Below are 22,189 nucleotides of genomic sequence, written 5' to 3'. Positions count from 1 at the left end.
TGTTATTTGGTGGGTTATGCAATTCAATAACTCTAATATTTTCAAAACTATTTTTAATGAACGGCTGATAGTTAATAGTAATTGCACATTTCTATCAAGTTCCTATTTGTTTGCATTGCGACACAGTCCTTGGTTTGAAACATTAAATCAGATGTTTTAAAAAAAGGTGTTTTTTTTCCTACATTTTTGCTACGATGTTAATATTCTTCCCTCCAGACCTACAGTAAAAGGAACTGAGTACAACTGAAGCTTAACCTTTGAACCCATGGGTCAGCGTCTGTCTGTGTACCGCCTATCAATCTGAGCACGGCTGGGCTGGGAGGGGGAGCACAGTGGTAGTTCACTGACAGATCTAATCAGAGGAGCAGAGAGGAGCAGAGAGGAGAAGCAGAGGAGTAGAAGAGCAGAGAGGAGAAGAGGAGCAGAGAGGAGAAGAAGAGGAGCAGAGCAGAGGAGAAGAGGAGCAGAGAGGAGCAGAGAGGAGCAGAGGAAGAGCCTCCAGTCCAGGATGAGCTCCAACATGTTGGGCCGCCTGCTGCTGCTGCTGCTGCTGCTGCTGCTCGGCAGCCACACGCTGGCTCGTAAGTAGGGGTTCATTAGATTGAATGATGGAGCTACACAAATATTCAACATTGTCTCACACTTGCTGCAATATAATGCGTTCAAATGTTAAAGTCACGTCTGTGTTGTTGCAATATTACTGGATTGCACCATTTGCTTCTGTGCTGAACAATGACAGAGTCATTATATATGTATGTATGTATATCTCTATATATATAATGACTCCATATATATGTGCATTAATACACACACACACACACACACACACACACACACACACACACAAATATATTTCCTCTTGTGACCTACAACATGATTCCATATATACTCTTATATATACAGTACACTATGTAATGTATATATATTCCTGTGTTGCAGTGAGGCCTATTTAACTTTAGCTTTATTAGTGGTATTAGATATTGGTGCCACTATGTCTTCAATATTAATGACACTCTAATGCTAATGCTACTCAAGCAACTTTCACATTTTCAGATTCTTAGATCTGAAGAAACATCTGTAGAAAATGTGATATGTTGCACTTGCACAACATTGAATATCTGAATGAATGCCTTCACTCATTGACTGATACCTGATGATGACTGCAGTCCCTGTTTATCACCCTGTCTGCGCTAACTCTGCTCTCTTTTTCTCTTTTCAGAGGATGTTTATGATAAAAATGCGCCAACAACATGCCAATGTAAGTTCTTCCTGCAATTCGCTATCTTCACATTCATTGTCTGTAGCATTCAAACTATTCAAGATATTCAAATATTATGTTTCTAAAGATCAAACCGTGTGGTTTCCATTCACGCAAAGAGCTTTGAGTGGAAAGTAGACGTGAATTTCCACCACCAACTTTATAGGTTCATTGGCTTCATTTTATCAGTTTGTGTGTTGCGTGTGTGTGTGTGTGAGCCAGGAGATGGGAGCATTGTTAAGGCAAACAGACACATTGAACCTCCCGGTAGATCAATGGGGGCCACGCTGGACAAACAAACACGTGACCTGTTTTTGTTGGAGATAGCAGTTTGGAACTGGTGGACTCTCTGCTGCTCTGTGGGTTAGAGAGGTTTGGGGTATAAAGGCCAGTTGAACTGTACACACCACTGATGGCACCTCAGTGGAACACACATACGCAGTGATTCAAGCTCTACATTTCCTACATGGCCAGAATGCATGCGTTGTTGCCCCAGTATGAGGGGGGAAATTTTAATTACAAGAAACTGCAGTGTTTCTTGTAATTGCTGTAATTACTGTATTATTATATCATTAGTGCAGTTTATTCTTTTGTGTTGTTTTAAGTGCTGCCACAGCATAGTTTGCTATTTGCGACCCATAAAGTAGATCCATTCTATTCTATTCTGCTTTAGGAGGGTGAATTCTGACAGTGTTCGTTCATACAGCGGTGCAAAAAAGTGTTTTTGGACGCTTCATGTATTCATGATAATACCGCGTTGAGTCTTAAGCTTCCGAGTGCAGTTTATCTTAGCGCCGTCAAGAACGTTTACCCACAAGGTGCACGTGCACCCTTCCATCGTCGCAGGGTCCGCCAGATTCAAGGCCTTCAGGAAATATGTGTACCAGTACACGGCGGAGAGCAGGAACGGCGTGGTGGGCGGGGCCAACCTGAGGAACGGTCCCAAAGTCTTCTGTCAGGTACCAGCAACCGTTGATCACTCCAACAACATTGTTCCCCCCATTATTTTCCATCTTTTTTTGCACTATACGGTTGCTGTAATGATGCAAATTTCCCCACTGTGGGATTAATAAAGGCCATCAATTCAATTTCATCAACAAAAATGTGTTTTTTCTGAGCTACGTTGCCTCCGTCGAGCCACTGAATCCTCTGTTGACCGATTCGTCCTCTTGCAGGTGGAGATCGAAGTCCCTCAGGCCTGCAGCTTCATCATGCGCACCAGGGGCTGCGCGCTGGCTGAGGTGTCAGCCATCAGCCCACAGGGGGAGCCGCTGTACATGGCAGCCTCCAGCTCCGACTCCTTCCTCACTGCCATGGAGAGGTTCGTGCAAAAGATTATTTCTACCAAATACTCATGTAAAAAAAACTGTGTAAGCTTCTAGTACTTCATTTGTGTAGGAAGAACAAATGCTAATCAGGACCAAGCAAAACATGGGATGCACTGATACCGAAACCAGTGTCGGTAGCGATACCGAGGTTGAGTCTTCTACTTGTACCTGTAAAATACGCGCCGATACCACAGCACTGATACCAGTTGTATTTGGATGTATATGAAAAATTTTGTCTTGTTGGTCTGAAAACTCCACGACTCACCGCTCTCACAATCAATTTGCATCCACCTTCCCAGATTTTCTTTTGTGAACTGGCAGAAGTCTGAAGTTTTACCACCTTTAATGAATTCAAAGGTGTTTTCGCTGATAGGAACCCTCTCAAGTTCACCATGGACGATGAGGCCGACGTCCAGCTGTTCCCCGAGCCAGAGGAGCCCGTCAACATCCTCAACATCAAGAGAGGGATCATCTCAGCTCTCCTGGTTCCACTCAGTGAGGAGGAGGAGGAGGAGGAGGAGAAGGAGCAGAGCAGCACCATGGTGGGTCACTGCGAACCAAGTCAGACACGCCAGGAGGTTCCAATGAGGTTTTACGCTGCTACAGTGTAGAACTACGTACTTTGTGTAGTAGAATGTTGTAATACAATTTAGAAAAAACAGCAAAACACGTGTTTTTTTTGTTTTTTTTTGGATGATCACCAGTATGTTCCTCCAGTGTCCTCCAGTGTCCTCCAGTGTCACTGAGCCAGATCTCCTCCTCTTGCAGACCACGGTCCATGGCCAGTGTTTGACAGACTACACAGTGAATTCCAGGCTGGACTCTGCCACCGCTGTCACTCTCTCCAGAGATCTGTCCCACTGCGACGGCTTCCAGAGCCGAGAGGCTCCCAGCAGCCCGCTGGCTCTGCTGCAGAGGATGGTGAGGCCACTCGGCGCCAACATCAGGGGAACACCTGGGCTCGTCTGCAGCTGCAGAGTGTAGACGCGCCACTCCAACCTGCAACCAGCGATGAAGGGAGCAGCGAAGTAGCTAAATGCACTGTTAAGAGTGACCAGGATTTCACAACATCTAAATTTACAGTCAATTACTGGCTACTAGTTGCATTACTTTTACAGTTAAGGTGCAAGTACACAGGAAATTACTGTAATTGTCTACAGCTACACACTGCTGTATCGTGGCAATCGATACGGTTGTAGTTTTAATAAATTACTGTGAAATATTTACAGTAAAATTACCGTAAAAGTAATGCAACAGTCATTTACAGCCAAAAATGTTACACTGTAGTAATTGCCTGTTTACTTGCACTAAAACATTGCGTTCAACAACTTCCTTCATTTTCAACACTGTGTATTTTTCTTCTCCAGCATCGTCCCATGTCCAAGTTGATCCGAAGTCGCCAAGACTGCAACTACCAGTTCGACCACCGGGGGAGACACGTCACTAGGGCGACGTGCACAGAGAAACACGTCTACTCGCTCTTCTCTCACCAGTGAGCGAGCGCAATATGACGTCACCTGCTTCTAAAGGCTCTGTTTGCTCATCACTCTCTGATCGTCTCCTGCAGGGACAACGGAATGTCGTCTGTAGTTACACAGGAAGTCACCTTCCAGAGCTCCAGGAGAACCAGCAACAGAGGATTTGGTGAGAAACTATTTCAAGCTGCATTTTTTTTTTTTTTTTAACCTTTTATGAGTCCACAGCCCCTTTTTGTACAAATAAAAAAAAAATCCCATGGCACAGCACCGAGTGAAAATACCATAAAATGAGACTTTTTAGCCAAATAATGAGGATATGGCGTCTTCATTTATTTATAGTGTCACACATCTCATGAAATCTAATCTAACAAATCCTCGTTAAAAAAAGGCCCTAACAGCTCCTAAATGCTGATGTGCACAGATGTGAACCCGAGTCGGATGAAAGCGCTGTACTTTGAGGACCCCGACAGAGCTGTGGTCCAAACCGAGGTCGGCGTCCTGAGCACCTTACGGGAGCTGGCGGCTTTGGCCGACACTCACACACCCCAGCAGCAGCAGCAGCGGAGGAGCAGCCTCTTCCACCAGCTGGTGTCAGGGTTGCGCTCTCTGAGCAACGCCACGCTGAGCCGAGCGCTCCCCGACATGCTGCAGGTGTCGCCGTGGCTCAGCTGGCAGGCGCTGCTCCAGTGCGGGACGGCCGAGTGCACCAGCGCTGTGCTGCGCAGGGCCGTGATTGATGCCGGTGCTGGGTCGCTGGAGGGGGACGCCCTGGCCTACGGCCTCAGTCTGCTGGGCCAGCCGGACTCTGGCCGGGTCAGAGACATGCTGAGTGTGGCCCAGCACAAGCAGAGCAAGGCCGTCATGTACGCCCTCGCCAACACTGTCGCAAAGTGAGTTGTTCATTGCTAACTAAATCCACTCTACCTTTCCTTAACATGCAGGAGGCCAGTGTGCAAAATGAAGGGTTGTTTTGTCTCTGTTTGTTGCGTCTTGTCCTCCAGATTCTATAAAGGGGAAGTGAGTCCAGTGGTGACGGAGGTGTCGGAGTTCATGGAGACGATCCTGGACGACTGTTCAGGAGAAAACCTCCATGTCGACTCCGACTTCCCCTCCAACCCTGGCGAGACGACCTTCCTAGCACTGAGGGTACTGACAGCAGTTAGCTGGGTCTCACTCTATGCTGATGATGATGGTTGTGACGATGGAGTGAAACTAAGCAGTGCTGATGTTCTAGGTGGTGGGAGTCATGGGAAAGGCCTTGCAGGCTGCCAACCCCCGCTTGGTCTCCTCACTCCTGCGATGCGCCAGGAGAGAAGATATTCCACTGTCCAATCAGAAGGCAGCTATACAGGCCTTAAGGCTGATGGACGTCACTGAGGAGGTACAGTCATCTTGTCTAGTACATATGTGCAATAGTACATAATGTAAAAAATATATATGTCTATACAACGTTAAAATGATGATGTAAAGCAATGAGCATTGGTTGAATGCAGATCCGCAGCGCTCTCGCAGCAGTGTACCAGGAGGCTGGGAGTCCTGTTGAGAAGCGGTTGGCAGCTTACATGGTCCTGATGAGGAACCCTGAGCGAGGCCTGCTTGGAGACGTCCTGAGCGCCCTGAGGGACGAGAGCGACGAGCAGCTGAAGAGCTTCGTCTGGTCCCACCTCAACAACATCCGCCACTCAACCCAGCCACAGCTGGAGCAGTGAGTACTGACAACTGCACCTTCTTGTAGTAGAAAAAAAACATACGTATGTACATATGTGTGTATATATAAACATGTATATCGTATATATACAAGTCTTCCTGTACCAGGCTACTCCTGTTATTGTTCTTAAAAGTTGCATTAAAAGCAATCAGTTTGCATGCTTTCGCTTTTGGCCGTCCTACTGACCTACGGTACCTCCTACTGTTTGTTTAACACTGTGCAGTCATTGTGAAACTGTTATTATTTTTTTTTGACTGGTTAAAGATTCCGGGACCTGATTGAAGAGGCTTTAGGTGACCTGCTGTCCTCCTCAAACCAGCCACCTCGCGGCACGTCGAGAAACCACAACATCGCCACTCCCATTGGTTCCCTGCAGAGTAGTATCATCTTTGATGGTACAGACACCTTGCCAAAGGAGGTGATGTTGGAGACCACCCTCAAGGTTTTTGATTACAACTATGACTTATTTGAGGTATGTTACAACGCGCTGCCGTTTGTAGTTATTATTTGTTGCGAGTTCCAATGATAAGTATTAAGAATGTCTTCTCTCCAGGTGGGTGTTGAGGGAACGGGATTCGAACCAACCATCGACGCCCTCTTTGGAGAGAATGGGTTCTTTCCGGACTCCATCTCCAAAGTTCTGTACTGGGTGAAGGACCAAGCTGGGTTGCTGAGAGGAATTCTTCAAAAAATCAGTCCTGATACGGAGAGATTTAAGGAACAGGTTCAGAGTCCTTTTCAGCAAACTTACGCACCTCCAAACAAACCCAGTACATTTTACACCGGTTGAGCCGCTCAGTACACCGGATGATTTACTTTCCAGGTTCCACAGGATCTTTTGGACGACATCAAAGCCGGTGCCCGTCGACTAGTGGATGAGATACGTTTCTCTCCGGCTCCCGAGGCCACTGCTTACTTACGCTTCCTGGGAACTGAGATTGGCTACATGAAGACCAGTGACATGAGCAAGATGGCAGAAACTCTGTTCATGTACTACCACGTGTTCTTCAGGATCCTGCCCTCCCAGGTCAGCTCAGCAAGGCATCTCAAAGAACGGACTACACCCTTTTATTATCATTTTATTTTGTTTTATTTTTAGGCCTTTAGTATTAGAGCTGCACTTAGAGCCCTTCACAACTTTATATAGCTCACAGTTAATAGTTAATCAATCTGTACACACATAACTACACAACTACAAACCTCATATGATTAAACCTTATGGAATTTCCTTTTCAACACAACCAGAAACAAAACAACCGAAAAATACCACAAAGCAGCCAGAATAATCAACAGAGACCAGACCATCACAATATTTACTCTCTGTCAAAAACCGTCAAAAAAAGCCTTGCAATTGAAATGTCATTGGTCACTTCAAACCTCACGTTTCCATTCTGTAAAACAGGTCTTTTTGGAGTTGACGTCAAACCTGGAAAACCAAGTCTTTGCCCACTACATCTTCATGGAAAACGCCTTTTCACTGCCCACTGCTTCTGGCTTCCCGCTGAAGTTCTCCCTCGCTGGAGTGGTCTCACCTGGTGCCCGAGGAGGCCTGACCTTCTCCTTTGCTAGTGTGAGCTATGGTTGCACCTCACCTGGATGTCTCTCTCTCCCCCTCTCCCTCTCCCTCTCAGGCTGCAGCTGACAGCTACTCTGTTCTTTCTTTAACAGACTGACTTGTCCTTCATGCCTTCTTTTGGACTAGAATTCATTACCCACATGGGTGTACACATACCTGACTTTGTTGATGCTGGCCTTGAGATGCACACCAGTGTGTACCATGAGAGCTCCCTCAATGCTAAGATCAGCATGAAGAGGAACCAGATCAGGTTGTCTATCCCTGCACTGAGGTCAAACACTCAGCTGCTCAGTTTCAGGTCAGTTTGGATCCACTTCCACAAATTCTGTGCTGATTTCAGTTTCAGTATTATGTTTTTCTTCAAACTATCTTGTCTTTGAAACACAGCAACAAGCTGCTGTCCATCTCTGCCGGTCAAACTACACTTGTGCCGTCACTGGTCGAGGACCGCACTGACCTCAGTGATTGCCAACCGCTGTTCAGTGGTTTAAACCTCTGCACAATAGTGCGCTACTCAAATGCTTCTTCTCTGGATCAGGCACCATATTACCCGCTGACAGGGGAAACAAAGTAAGGAAATTAGTAAAAAATCGTATCTAACTATTTCTTTGGGAGTATCTTTGAGAGTGATGATTGTAATGAAGTAAGACAGATGAATATTGATGAGAACCTCTGCTTTCTTCTTCTTCTCAGGTTTGCTATTGAAATCCAGCCCACGGGAGGAGTTTCTGAGTACACTGCCACAATCACAGATGAAACCCTCAGAGAAGGCAAGAGAGGCCGCAATAAAGTGGAGTCCCTGAAGTTAGTCTTGAAAACCGAAGGTACTGTCTGGGAAATATGTTGTTATTTGGGTCAATATAGAATATTATAATATCATTTTAATATGAATCGAGCTCAGGGGTGGGAAAACTTTTTCACTGGTGGGTCAAAGTGGGTTGTAAAATGTGCCAGAGGGGGGCAGCGGAGCAGCAGCAGATGGATGGAGTGTTCTGGTGAGCCACCTCATAGGAGGAAACAATCTATCCTGGGATATCATGGAGGAAACAGGTTGCTGTTATGTCAATGGAAAATGAAGCAAAGCAAAGTTGCAACCAAATCAGTGTCTTTGAAGCCCCACAAGGGTGTTTAGCTCTTAGAACCATCCAGAACTACCAGGGTGTTAAGCTCTTTATTGAAATGACTCTGAAACTGAAAATACATACAAAATACTTACATACATACAGCTATTTTATTTTATTTTTACTTACTGACTATTGATATAATTTCTTCAAGTTCGGCGAGCCAGATTAAAAAGCTTAACAGGCTGCATATGTCCCCCGGGCCGTAGTTTGCCCATCACTCTTTTAGCTGTTCCAAAGTTGGTATTTATGGTATACATTTAGTTTATATACTGTATCTATATACTTTTTAATACATATTTCACAAATACTGACAGTTAAGTTTGTGTTGTTGATCTTAGGTAATGAAGAAATGGAGGCAACTGCGTCTCTGAAATACAATCGCAACAAGCACACTGTGGTTGCCGACGTGGTCATTCCTGACTATGACATCGAAGCAGGAATCAAACTCGCATTACTTGACAGTGACGCCAAAGGAAAGAAGATGCACGGCATCGTGATTGACGTCACAAATCGGAACATCCCCCAGCTGACTCTTGTTGGACACACAAGGTTCACGACAAAATTCCTTTTTCTTCCTTTTTGAGGCTTGAGTCTCTTTGGAAAAAGAAAACAAGTGGATTGTAAACAGCCAAGATGACAGTAACGCGCTACAATGTCCTTTTTTTCGTCATTCTGAATTTTAGACTCGACAGGATGAAGGATGCCGTGCTCCAACTCCAGATGGTCATTCCCTCGCTTGAAACCAATGCCTCTTTCACTGCCACCCTCAAGAGGTACGAGGACCTTGTCATGGACGTGGAAACAACCTTCAACTTTCCAAAGACGTCCTGCAGACACAGAACTTCCCTCAAATACGGTAAATGTCAGCCATCGACCAGGTCTTCCTCACAGAAATGACATCGCTATCAAGCTAAATAATTATGTGTTATTTTTTGGGATGTTTTTTCTTCTCCTAGATGATGACAAGCTTGAATTGGAAATGAAATCTGACCTGAATTCAGATGTATGGAATCTGATACCAAATGTGGAGGATCATCACAGGCATTTGCAACAGCTACTTGATCATGTCCTGGACCAGAGAGTGGCCATGACGGATATGAAATACCGCCACATCGTCAGCAAATTGATTGTGGTAATTCTTTCACTTTTTATGCCAAAACCTTTGTCAATACATGCGTGTATTAACATCTGTAGATTCATTTCATTTCTGTAGATTCACTTTGCAATTACAGTATTTTAACCATAAAAATCAAAACTTCTCCAAAAATATTTGTTTTTTACTCAAGTAAAATACTGCTTTCCAAACGTTTCTTTGTTATAATATATGAATTTCTTACTGTCTTCATCTTTTATATCTAAAACGTATTATATGTCAGGCAGGAAAAAAATGGCTGGGAAAGCTGACAGCACGCATGCCTTATCTCGCACAACTGAGAAGTAAAAGAGGCCTCTCAGATCTCACCTTGCCAGCCTTGCCTGAGAAACTGTTTCTGCTGTCGTAAGTGTTCATGATGGTGAAGCTCAACCGTTTCATTATGTTCTGAAACTTTTAAACACGCAAAGTTATTCAAGCTATTACTTTGTGCATCTAAGAATGTGAAATTTTAAGTGCCTGCTCTCATTTCACCAACAGTCACAGCTCATTCCGATACCAGTTCAACAAAGACAAGATGGCCGTCTCACTCCCACTTCCGCTTGGAGGAAAGAAATCTGAAGAACTAAACATCCCAACAACTCTGTCCTTACCTCGGATTGATTTACCCGATCTCGGAATACGTGTCCCTGCCAGGAAATACCACCTTCCATCCTTCACTGTACCACCAACTTTAGATTTCACTCTTCCTCTTCTTGGACTGGCTGAAGCTTCTACAAGAATCAGCAGCAACCTCTACAGCTGGGAAGGCTCAATCGTAGGGGGAAACAACACTGTTGATATTCCCAACTATGTTGGACAGTTCAAGGTCTTGAGCCAATCTCCCTTTAACCTGCTGTCGTACAAGCTGGAAGGTAAGCAGCGTCTCAGAACACGCACGTTTAACAGATAGTGTTGTCCTGCGTATTGTAAAATACATATTGAACAACGGAGGAAAAGTCAGTGGTATTATTGCTAGCTTGTCGTAGGATGGCCTTTTCCACGCTTGTACTTATCTTGCTGTCTTTTAATTTATTTCAAGGGACTGGAATGGTGTCAGGAAGAGCTGATGATAATCTCAAGTATCTTCTGGGCACCTCATTTAGCCACAGCCTTTTTGACACAAGCATCAGCGTTTCAGAAATGCTACAAGTCACGGATCATTTGCATGCCAGAGCCAACTATAGGATTGAGGCCTCGAGTCCTTTGGGCCTGCAGTCGTCATGGTATTACTCTGCTCAGTCAACTTCCACTCTAAATTCTGACCAAGTCTCAGGAGATGGCACTGTGGATGGACTTCTTAAAATTGGCTCCTTCTACACCAACACCTCGTATACCCACAATTACAACGTACGTCCTTTGGATAGAGAAGGAAGGGGAGAGTCCACTTTGCAACTCAATTCACCCTTCATCCAGCTTCACAATGAGATCCAGGGACTGTACGCAAACTCTGAATTGAACATTGTGTCCAAGACCAGTTCCCTTCACAATATATTTAGACACATAGCAGAACTCAAGTATAAAGATGCACAGCTGATCTTAAAAAGCAATGCAGTTGCAACAGCGGTAGATAAATCGTTCAGTAATAAACTAGAGGTTGGCGTGTCCGATCATATGGCCATCATCAGAGTTGAGTCACAGGCAGAAGATGAGCAAAACAGGCTCTTCTCACTTTTAACAGGCTCCTTTGATTCAAGAGGACTGGCTGTGAACTCAGAAGGGTCTGCTACTCTTGATAGACTATGCCATGGATTGCACAAAGCTTCAGTAACAGTCACCGGGAGTGGCCTGACCACAAGTGGAACCAACAGTATTCAATGCAGCCCTGTCACTGTGGAAAATATCTTCAACGCAGCCATAGAAAGTAGAGGCGCAGCTCTGTCCTCCGTGACCAAAGTGTTGGCTGAGGAGACAAGAGGAGAGCTGAGCATAGAGGGCAAAACCACAGAGACAGAAGCTTTTTTTAACGCGGCCCTCAATGGCCATGTGCACGATGCAACCACAAGGAACAACTTGAATATTCATCTCGACAGAAGGGCTTTGACCCTCTCTGGCAACATCATGGGTGCGTTACAGGGGGTGACTTCGGAGAGTAGCCACACACTGACTCTCTCTCTCTGGACCTTGACCCTTAATTCCAAGACGCACAATGCTATCTGTGAAAACTTTTTGTTTAAGCAAGACGTCAAGGTTAATATGCAACCTTTTGTCATGTCCATTGGTGTGGAAAATGACTTAAAGGTACGTGATGCTGTTTTGAACACCAAAGGCCACATGAAACTTGAGCCAGTCAAGATGGATTGGGTTGGAAGTGTCAGCGGAGCCTATGGAGAGAAACTCAACATCAGGAATGTGTATGAACTCAATTATGAAAACTTGGCTGGCACAATTAAATATAAGACGTCTGGAAATGTGATGACTGCCCAGCTAGGTCATGGCTGTGAACTTGAGTTTGCTGGACTGTCCTGCAAGTCACGCTGTGAAACACAGCTGAATTCTGAGCGTCTGCGTTTTGACAGCATCGTCCACACACTGGCAGTGCCGTTCAGCTTGACTGTGGATGCACTTGTAAACAGTGAAGGAGAAATACATCTTGGAGGGGAGCATGCCGGACAGCTGTACAGCAGAATGCTGACGAGGGCGGAGCCACTTGCTTTTGCCTGCTCCCAAGAAAGTAGGCTTTCAACCAGACACGTGCTTCCAAATGGGGAATCTTTCACAAATACCGAGAACACGTTTGAAGGACTGCTGACACCAAGTGACCAGTTTCTAACATGGAAAGTTAAGTCGAAATTAAACAACAACAGTGCATATGATCAGGACATCGTCTCTTACAATAATCCAGAGAAGATTGGAGTAGAATTTACTGGAGTGATATCAACAGATCTTTTTCGCAAAGTGAGCAAACATAAGAGATCCCCAACAGAAACACAAGATTTCAGTGTCGCAGCCAGCGTCAAGTATGACAAAGCCAGTGAGTGTCACATCATTGAGATTCCATTCATCGAAAGCTTTCCTGCCGCATTTGATCTGCTCAGAAACACGACTGTGCGAACCGTGGAGTCCATTCGAAATTTTATCAACAGCTTACAAATCAGTCAGCTCATTTCCGACTTTCACACAAAGTTAGACCAACTCCCCATGCAAGTTAGAGACTTCATGCTCAAAGTTGACTTAGAGAATAAAATAAATCAAGTTAAAGCCAAATTTGACTATTTGATTAATGAATTTGCTGTAACAATGACTGACCTCGAGGATCTAATGAACAACTTGATGAATAATTTGGAAAGAACAGTAATAAACGTGACCAGCAAATTTAGACAGCTCATCCTTGACATCCAAGACTATGTCCAGGCTGGACACTTAAATGAAAAGATAGAGTTCATAATTTCCCAGGCTCAACATAAACTTCAGGGCTTTGATGAGAACTATAAAGTTAGGGAGACAATTATCAGAATACTTAATAATATTGAAGACATAATTGGTCAAATAAATTTTGAGACGCTCACAGAAAGCTATGCTGTGTGGTTGCAAGATCTTGATTCAAAATATTTAATTTTAGATCAAATAAAACACACTCTGTTTCAAGTGAAAGAGGCTATTGAAAGCTTTTTCACCGGCATGTTTTTCCACGATATGAAGGAATACATTTTATCAATTGATTTTGCTATGTATGTTGAACAGCTTTCACATAACATCTCCCCTTCGGACATATCAAAAGTAATTGAATCTATGAATGACGTGATGGTCAATTGGATTGATGAATATGAGATTCCCAACAAACTCAATGCAGTGTATTTTTACTTCAGGGATCTTCTGATAAAATACCACTTTGATGTTGGATTTAAAGACATTATGGATCATGTAGTGACACTGGTGAAGGAATTCAAAATTGAGAAGACTGTGCAGTCCATATCCGATGCTCTTAAAACTATCCAACTTGAATTTGCTCATGATAAGATCATGCTATTCCTGCATGATATTATAAACCACCTTAAAGCAATTGATTTCAGGAAAAACATTGATCATTTTAACCAGTATCTTGCTTCAATGATAAGGTCAATGAAAGAACATGACTACATGACATTTGTTGCTGAGACCAATCAAAAAATTGTGGCACTAACAAGTTACGTTAACAAACGAATTGAAACATATGAGCTTGTACACAAAATTGAAGCAGCGAGGGAGTTTGTAAGAGAGATTCAAAGATCTGTCTTTGCATACTTGGAAGAACTAAAAAACACAAAAGTTGTTGATGCCCTGCAAAAATTAAAAAAGGTGATTGACTCTACATTTTATAATGACATCAAAATGAAATTAATAGAAATGCTTGAGGATTTGAGACAGAGAATCCTTGAAATGGATATCAGAAGTGAAATATACGTTCAGCTACAAAGAACAAGTGAGTTCTATGGTAACATAATTATCTACATATCCATGCAATTAAACAGACTAATGGAGAAGATTAGCCAAATCACAGAGGACAATAGAATTATGATCCAGGTGAAACAAACTCTAGATGAAGTTCTGGGTGTCCTACAGAGAGCTGAGCTTGAAGTCCCTACCTTCACAGTACCACTCACTGATCTGGTAATTCCAGGGTTTACCATTAACTTGAACAAACTAACAGAGATCAGTATCGCAGCTCAAATTTCTGTCCCCCAAATTACAATCCTTAATATCTACACCATTCCTGCTTTCACAATAGATTTTGAAGAGATCAAAGCAAGAATAGTTTTATTCATAGATGATTTGAGGGAATATGAACTCCAAATGCCAGACCCCAAGGATATTTTTGGTGACCTCAAAGTTCTGTACCTTTTGAAATTACCAGATGTCACCTTCCCAGAAATAACCCTTTCAGAAATAACATTTCCAGTTGTGAACATCCCCACAATAGACCTGAACAATGTGCAAATTGGAATACTTACAGTGCCAGACATTAAACTGCCAAAGGTTCCCAGTGATATTTGCTTTCCCGTTTTTGGCAAACTCCACGGAGAATTTAGAGTCAACTTTCCACAGTACACTCTTGTTACTACAGGGATAATTGAAAACGTAACATCTTCATTGCAACACCCACAATTTACAGCAACTCTTACCTCTTCTGCCCAGTCAACTATTGAGCCCCTAGAATACACCTTTGAGGCCACTGCACAGTTGGAAGCTCCAGGAATGGAGAAACTGCAATTCACAGAGACGGTAAAAGCAACACACGCTGCTTTTGCCATTGACCATGTAGGATCTTTGACTCTTGCCAGTCATTCTGCCGAAGCTCTTGCTAAGACGGCTTTGAAAGCTACAACCCAGATTTACACAGCAGACTTGGACAATATGATGGCACTGTCACTGAAGGGTGGAATCTCTGCAAAAATGGACACAACCTACAGCCATGACTTTTATATTCCGTCCGTCGAAACCTCAAGTCAGGTCTCTGTGAAACAGAGTATAAATGCCACGATGGAGTCAGTTGGCATTTCTGTGACCAGTGAAACTGACGGCAATGCAAAATGGTCCATTCAAGACTACTTTGATGAAGGTAAACATATTAGCAGAACAGAATTTGATGTCAGCTTTAACACTGCCAAGTTAAGCTTTGCAGGTGAAACAGCCTGCAAAGTTTTGCAATCACAGCAAAAATTCACAGTGGAATCAGTGATTTTAAGTCATTTCACTGTTGAAGGAATTTGTGAAACTGAATTTCTATCGCTGAAGAAAAGCATCATAGTTTTAAATGGAGAAGGACATATTGGAGACTTGAAAGTTGCTTTGACAGCCACACATAACGCTGAATTAATTGAGAATCTAGTTGGATCAATGGCCAACTCCTTAGAATTCATCGCTCATCCATTTGAAATAGGACTCAATGTTAAAAACAACATGAACACAAAGATTTTCTTTCCTCTGAAACTTACTGGAAAAGTGGATCTCCAGAATGATTACGCTTTCATAATTAACTCTGAGAAGCAGAGTGCCAGCTGGTTTGCCCTGGGGAGATTTAATCATTACAAGTACAGCCACAGCTGGGCTGCGGAAAACAATGAGATGGACCTCTTCTTCCAACTGTCGGCGAATGGAGAGGCCAATCTGGACTTTTTGACTGTTCCTCTTTCTATCCCAGATATAACTATACCTTATCTTGACATTACAACTCCCAGAGTTAGAGAATTCTCATTGTGGGATCATGCTGGTTTCAAAGCTTTTCTCATTACGCCTCAGCAGTCTTTTGATATGAACCTAAATCTCAATTACGACAAGAACCCCGAGGCTCACTATCTACAATTACCCCTCGATCTAGTATATAATGCTATTAGTCACAATGCAAATATCTTTCAGACTCAGTTTGAACAATTTAGAGACAGTTTAGTTGAAAGCCTAAGACGTTCAAACAGCCAAGCAAAGTCCCACTACATTGATTACAATATTGACTCTTTTAGCCAGCCTTCAAGAATTTTTAGAGTACCAGGATTCAAATTACCAGTCTTAAATATCGAGGTTTCTGGCTTTAGTGCTGAGATGCCAGCATTCAGTTACTTTGTTCCCAAGGAAGTCAGCACACCAAGTTTCAAAGTTCCAGCACTTGGTTTCTCAGTGCCAGCCTATAGCCTCGTTCTTCCATCATTGGAGTTACCAGCAATCTATGTTCCAGAAACCTGGAGTGAAATTAGTTTACCCAGTTTTACTCTACCAGCTGCTCCAAACAACATTTTCATCCCAGCCATGGGGAACATAAGTTGTGACCTCTCTTTCAAATCCAACGTAATAAGTTTAAGTGCCAATGTTGGCCTTTACAACCAATCTGGCATTGTTGCTCGCTTAGGTGCTTCCTCAACATCTGTATTTGACCTTTTAAATGGAAAAATTGATGGCACCTCAAGTTTGACACGACAGGGGGGTTTTAGACTCGCAACTTCACTGTCCGTGGAACATAACAATGCAGTAGTAAACCATGAGTGCAGCATGAATTTCACCAAAAGGAATGTTGAAGCCTTTGTGGCAAACGGTGCAAAAATCCATTTCCCGTTTCTTAATTTAGAATTACATCAGGAAATCGTTGCAAATACCAGAGCCAAGCCAAATGTGTCTTTAAAGAAAACAATGAACTACATGTTTTATGTTCCTTTGATTGAATCCATTTCCAAAGGGAGTCTTGATATTAACTGGGGACTTGAAGCTCTTTCTTCGCGCGTTTCCCTTGAAACTTCTACCCGAGGTAGCTCAGACGTGACTATAAGGGACAGTTGGGCCTTTGTTAGTAATCTAGACAATGAGGCAAATTTCTATCTCAATGCAAACAACCTGCGTGCAACAGGACGGACTGCCTTGGCGTCAAATGTCGACAAATGGGAAAAAACAGAACGGAGCGTCAACAATGTCCTCCGACTTGACTTGAATAAGAACGTAGCTCTTGACGTCTCTTTGCGGCGACTGTTTGCAACAGCCGATATCACAAGCATCAACAACTTTAATTCAACATTTTTCCGTTCAAATGGAAGGCACGTTGTGAATGGAGAATTGGATGTTGTTCCTCTAAAAACATTTATGACTAAATTGAACATTAATGCAATTCAGCCGAGCAATCTGGGTCAAGCTGAACTCGTGCAGAACATTGCCTTTTCCATTGGCTCAGAAATGCAGTCATTTGCCTGGAGCGGCAAGGAGCAACTGGCATCTTTCATACACGCTCATGATTTCCTAGTATCCAATGACGAGTCTGAAGTGCGAATGGACTTGACTGAGTCAGTGGAAGGCCCACTAACTTTCTTGAAAGAAGTTACGTTTCCTGTATATCGGAAGACCCTCTGGGATATTCTCAAGTTTGATCAGGTCACAAGTACAGGCAGGTTGCAGTTCCTGAACATCTCTTCCAGTATTACATATACAAAGAGTAAGGATGGTCAAGAGTATACAATACCTGTGGAACTATCAGACAGTGGTATCACGTTTAGCATGCCTGGAATTAGAATTGCTGTGCCCTCTTGGGTAAAAGACATTCAGCACTCCATAAAAGCCGTGCAGTTCAAAAACCCTGACCTCCCTGATTCACTGACCCTCCCTGTATTCTCGGTCCCAGCCTTGGATGTGCCATTTACTAATTTACATATAAATCCCCAAACAATTGATCCTCAAAATCTTAACATTCCAAGTGAGATTGCAACCACAGCCTTTGAATTCCAACTTCCTGGCTTGCCCATGATGTCAGTGCCGAGCTTCAGCGTGAAGACCGAGTACCTCCAGGGGAAAATGTCTTTTGTTGCATTCAAACTGCCACAATATGAAATCAAAGTCTCATCGTTTCAACTACCAGAACCACTGACCTTTGGCGACTACGCAGTTAGCCTGGATGAGATCGCAAGCCAGATTTCAAACTTTGAACTCCCAAGTATTGTCATCCCAGAACAAACTATTGAAATCCCTGAAATGTCCCTTTATGTACCTTCAAGTGTCTTTGTCCCAGCGTTTGGGGACCTAAGTGCTACTTTGAAGGTTTCTTCCTCCATATTAAACATGTCCACAAATGCCAATGTGAAGAAGAAAAACTCTACCCTTGTGACTACGCTGAGTTCTACCAGTACCTCCACCATGGTTTTCTTGGAATATGACCTAATGGGTAAGACTTACAACGCTTGTGTTGAATAGAAAACTTAATATGGATCGCTAGTCTGCAATACTTTTTGCTCATTTTGGTTCTTAGGCAGTGCCACCCTTGGGTACGAAGACGGAGGAATCAGCTTGGATGGGATGTGCAAGTTTATTCACAATGATGTGAATGTAAATTGTCGACACATTTTGGCCCCACACCCGAGGTAAATCAAAGTCTGGAGCTTCATAGCAAGCCACTGCTTTTGCCTGATTTTATATTCTAACTTCTGAGACACGCTTATAAAGCCTCCTCTTCTTTGAAGTTTGTGCCAAGTTATGACAGCTCGTGGTGCACCGCCACCATCATCTGGACTGGAACAGAATTAGCTTTAACTGGCATACAGTGGCACTTCTATCGTGGTTCTATCGTCACAGTACGTGACGATAGAACATGATACACATCAAACACATCACAGCAAACAATAATGTCTACATATGCAAATGTTTATTTATGCTACATTGTTTTGTTTACATATTTATATATATATATACATATATATATATATATATGTATATATATATATGTATATATACATATATATATATATATATATATATATATATATATATATATATTTCCAACTAATCTTCAAATCATATAGCATACATGGGTGGATTATATGCTGAGTGTCACATTTTTTCCTGTTCTTTCATCTTTTTTATGAATGAATTTTCCCCCCATCAGGACAAAGAGTCAGACATCACTGACAGATTTAAGGTAAAAAAGTTTCTTAACCAAAAGTGTAATCTTGTGCAAATTCCTCAGCTTTTTAACAGGATCAACCAGAGATTCAGAAGAAAACGCCTCTTATGTCTCTCTATTTTAAAGGGAATCTCATCATACATTTACCGCTGATGTTACCAGCCAAACGTTTTTCGACACAAGCTTCCGCATCGCTTCCCACAAAGATTCCATCACTCTATCTATGTTGTCACCAACGTCCGGTTTCCTTGGATTTCATCTCCAGCGGAGGTCCTTGTCAGAGGTGTCTGGAAAACTGTTTTGTCACTACCCGGTGAGGCACTTCTTCATTTCACCACAGCTCAATAAAATAGAGGAACACTTCCAGAACCCTAACCCACATCAGATCTAACTGGATTGCGTGGTTTGGGGGTCAGGGGATAGTGGTGATGTGTTTGATGTAGTGGTGGTAGTGGTAGTGATGGTGGTGGTGGTTTATTTGCAAAAAAAGGGTGCCACATAATTTGATGGAAATGAAAATGATCACTTTATGGAGTGGTGAAATCAAAAATACCCCCAAAATGAAAGTAATAAAAGGCTGCAGCAGACTGGTCCATTTTACCAAAATGTCATTGTAGCAACTTTGTGTGGCCCTCTGGTTTTGGGTGGATGGTTTCCTTGGGGCATCTCCTCCCAGATCTGGACCAGGGCATCACTGAGTATCAATTCCTTAATCATTCAGGAAGTGCCTGCATATTATAGCCACAAGGAGTTGGGCATTGTGGTGTACCAGGAGTAACCGTGGTCCCACTGCACCAGTGAAGGCAGTGGAAGGACAATAGATCCGAGGATTTCATCCTAACACCTAATGGTAGACAGGGTGCCCTTATCTAACCTGTAGAGGTCTGTGCCTCCCAGACCATCACTGTGACCCACTACCAAACCAGTCACCAAACGTGAATGATGTAGCAGGCAACATAAGGTTCTCCATGCCATATGTAGAACTTTTGCATCTGTCTGGTGTGAAGGTTGAACCTACTCTCATTGGTGACCATTTGAAATAATAGGTGATAGTAATTAATTGTTCTCATGGTGTTTTTTCTTCTTATAGTCCACCCCCGAGGAGGACACTGATATCTTAACTGCCTCTGCCACACTTCAAAGTTCAAGGATGTTGATGGTGCATACATCATGGAACTGGGACGTCCTTCATGATGTCATCGAGGGAACTAAAGAGAGGATTCCTGCCATGAGTGACGCTGTGCTCAAGTGTACTGATAAGTATCACAAGGACCACTTTGGCTTTGATCTCAACAGAGGGAGCGTGATGCTGAAAAACGCATTTTCTAATTTCGTAGAAAAAGTCTATGATGATGCTTCTGCGTCTTTGACAAATCTCCATATTTCAATGGCGCATTTCATTGATAAGGGGCAATACATTTATGGGAAAACCTCGGACCGCTTCCTGTCCATGAGAATGCAAAATATGATCGAGACCTTGACATTACAGTCTGGAAAAATTGTAAATTCCACTCAAGAGCAGTTCAATAACTTTTTGCATGTGGTACGATACTTTTTGAGACACGTGAAGTTTAATGTGCCCGGACGAGAAGAGAAGTTGTCAGTCTTGCAGATTTTGCAGCTAGCTCATCAGTCCGTGTCAAGAGCCTCGGAGAGGGTCCTTCAAAGCTTTACCAGCTACTTGGAAGAGATCTGTGCTTACATCAGGCAAGTGCGGTTCATTCCACTTGGAACTGATGTCGTCCTTGATGGAAATGATGTCCTGGATAAAGCGATATCCTTCGTGAATTTTGCCCTCGACCAGCTCAGACTCTTAGCAGACAAAGGGCTTCATTTCCTGCACAGCGTAGTCAATGACTTTGGCAGAGTGATTGCCGAAAAAGGCGAAGATCTTCTGCTTTACCTACAAGATGAAAACCTTGTCATTGCTTCGAAATTAGACGCGATCCAAAAGGACATCGTGAAGTCCTCCCAAGAATATCATAAAGAGGTAGATATAATTTTGCACGAATACAAAGAGCTCTCGGAGCTGAACGTTCAACAGGCTTATCGAGCTTTAAACATGGAGCGGGTAAATAACGACACCAGGCAAGTCATCGCTACTTTTCAATCACATCTCTACGGAGGAATTAATAACTTCATGGCTCTGATCGAAAAAAGTTCCCAGATTGCAGCACCATATGTCAAAGTAAACAACAATAACATGGACATTGAAATTCCTTTACCTTTTCAATGGAGGTCTTTCAGCGAGTGGCCAAGGCAGCTGAGGTTCTGACCCGGCCATGTTTGATGAAGTTTGTGTCAGAGAGGATTGTTTCTCAATGGCAATAAGAATAACAATGTGAATAAAGGTTATTATCCCACAATGGGAAAAATTGCAGTTTCCCAGCAGCATGCAAAATTACAGAGAGTAAAAAAAAAAAAAGGAAAGGAAAGGAAAGACTCTCATGTGAGGTGTTTAAAATGTGATAATGACTCAGATTTCTACTCAAAAATGATTATTATTTGTACATTATGAATAGTATATTTGTTTTCTGTGGTTTGAATCTGTAAAACTTAAATCAACACAGTTAAGACCAACATTTGGAATTGTTATGAAAAAGCAAGATGTGTATCTTACTAAAAATGAAAAATGAGTCTTTCCATCTCTGAACTCATTTTAATTTCTATGTGACTTCAATTGTGGACAAACAAAAAAAATTGCATATTTCTAATGGTTTTATCTTCTTGTTATTTTAAAGTGTTGAGGTATACAATAGATCAAACTACCCAAACTACAACTAGTTTGTAGCTTATGTTTAACATCTTAATGTTGTGAGTCAAGTACACTGCGAGTTTCCTGTTTAACATCATCCTCACTGTTAGTGTTTGTTTCATTTTGTTTTGTTGCAGTTATGGTAACAAATCATGTGTTTGTGACAATAACACCGTGCCTGTTGGTCTTTGCTTTGAAATAAAACAAAGTCTAATTTGAATCGTTATTTAAATGAAGTCATTTGTTTACTAGGTTGCATTTTTTCTTTGACTGTAAATTTTTCCCCCCAATATTTACCCAGTGTATATACTGAATTATAAAACTGCTAAATTCATACGATCAACCACGGTACTTCCAGGATTCCCATGCATGATGCAACCTGTAACGTGGTTCATAATAATTCTTTCTGCTGTAGATTATTAAGTCATGAAGAGTTTTTTTTCTCACCGTGATGTCATGCTGTCGTGCGTGCTGTTTCTCGGCT

General features: G+C 42.7%; 1 protein-coding gene across 1 annotated transcript; it reads left to right on the top strand.

Moving 5' to 3' along the window:
• The first annotated feature begins 453 nt into the window (after nucleotides 1-453).
• On the top strand, nucleotides 454-21,925 carry apoba (apolipoprotein Ba). The gene is made up of 28 exons (XM_076027798.1): nucleotides 454-581; nucleotides 1,220-1,258; nucleotides 2,105-2,217; nucleotides 2,434-2,579; nucleotides 2,960-3,128; nucleotides 3,355-3,507; nucleotides 3,954-4,078; nucleotides 4,154-4,230; nucleotides 4,486-4,954; nucleotides 5,066-5,210; nucleotides 5,299-5,445; nucleotides 5,558-5,769; nucleotides 6,037-6,244; nucleotides 6,326-6,496; nucleotides 6,596-6,799; nucleotides 7,175-7,342; nucleotides 7,441-7,646; nucleotides 7,736-7,918; nucleotides 8,042-8,172; nucleotides 8,811-9,021; nucleotides 9,156-9,328; nucleotides 9,429-9,604; nucleotides 9,849-9,970; nucleotides 10,106-10,479; nucleotides 10,647-18,215; nucleotides 18,300-18,411; nucleotides 19,077-19,263; nucleotides 20,041-21,925. The coding sequence occupies exons 1-28, from the start codon at nucleotides 509-511 to the stop codon at nucleotides 21,223-21,225; spliced, it is 13,248 nt and encodes a 4,415-aa protein (XP_075883913.1). The 5' UTR covers nucleotides 454-508; the 3' UTR covers nucleotides 21,226-21,925.
• The last annotated feature ends 264 nt before the right edge of the window (nucleotides 21,926-22,189 follow it).

This window comes from Nelusetta ayraudi, unplaced genomic scaffold, assembly GCF_046127955.1.
Source record: "Nelusetta ayraudi isolate G7.1 ecotype Tasmania unplaced genomic scaffold, CSIRO-AGI_Nayr_v1 ptg000021l, whole genome shotgun sequence".
In the NCBI taxonomy this organism is placed as follows: Eukaryota; Metazoa; Chordata; class Actinopteri; order Tetraodontiformes; family Monacanthidae; genus Nelusetta; species Nelusetta ayraudi.
The sequence above is the reverse complement of the archived record's forward strand: the minus strand, read 5'-3'. Positions and strand labels throughout refer to the sequence as shown.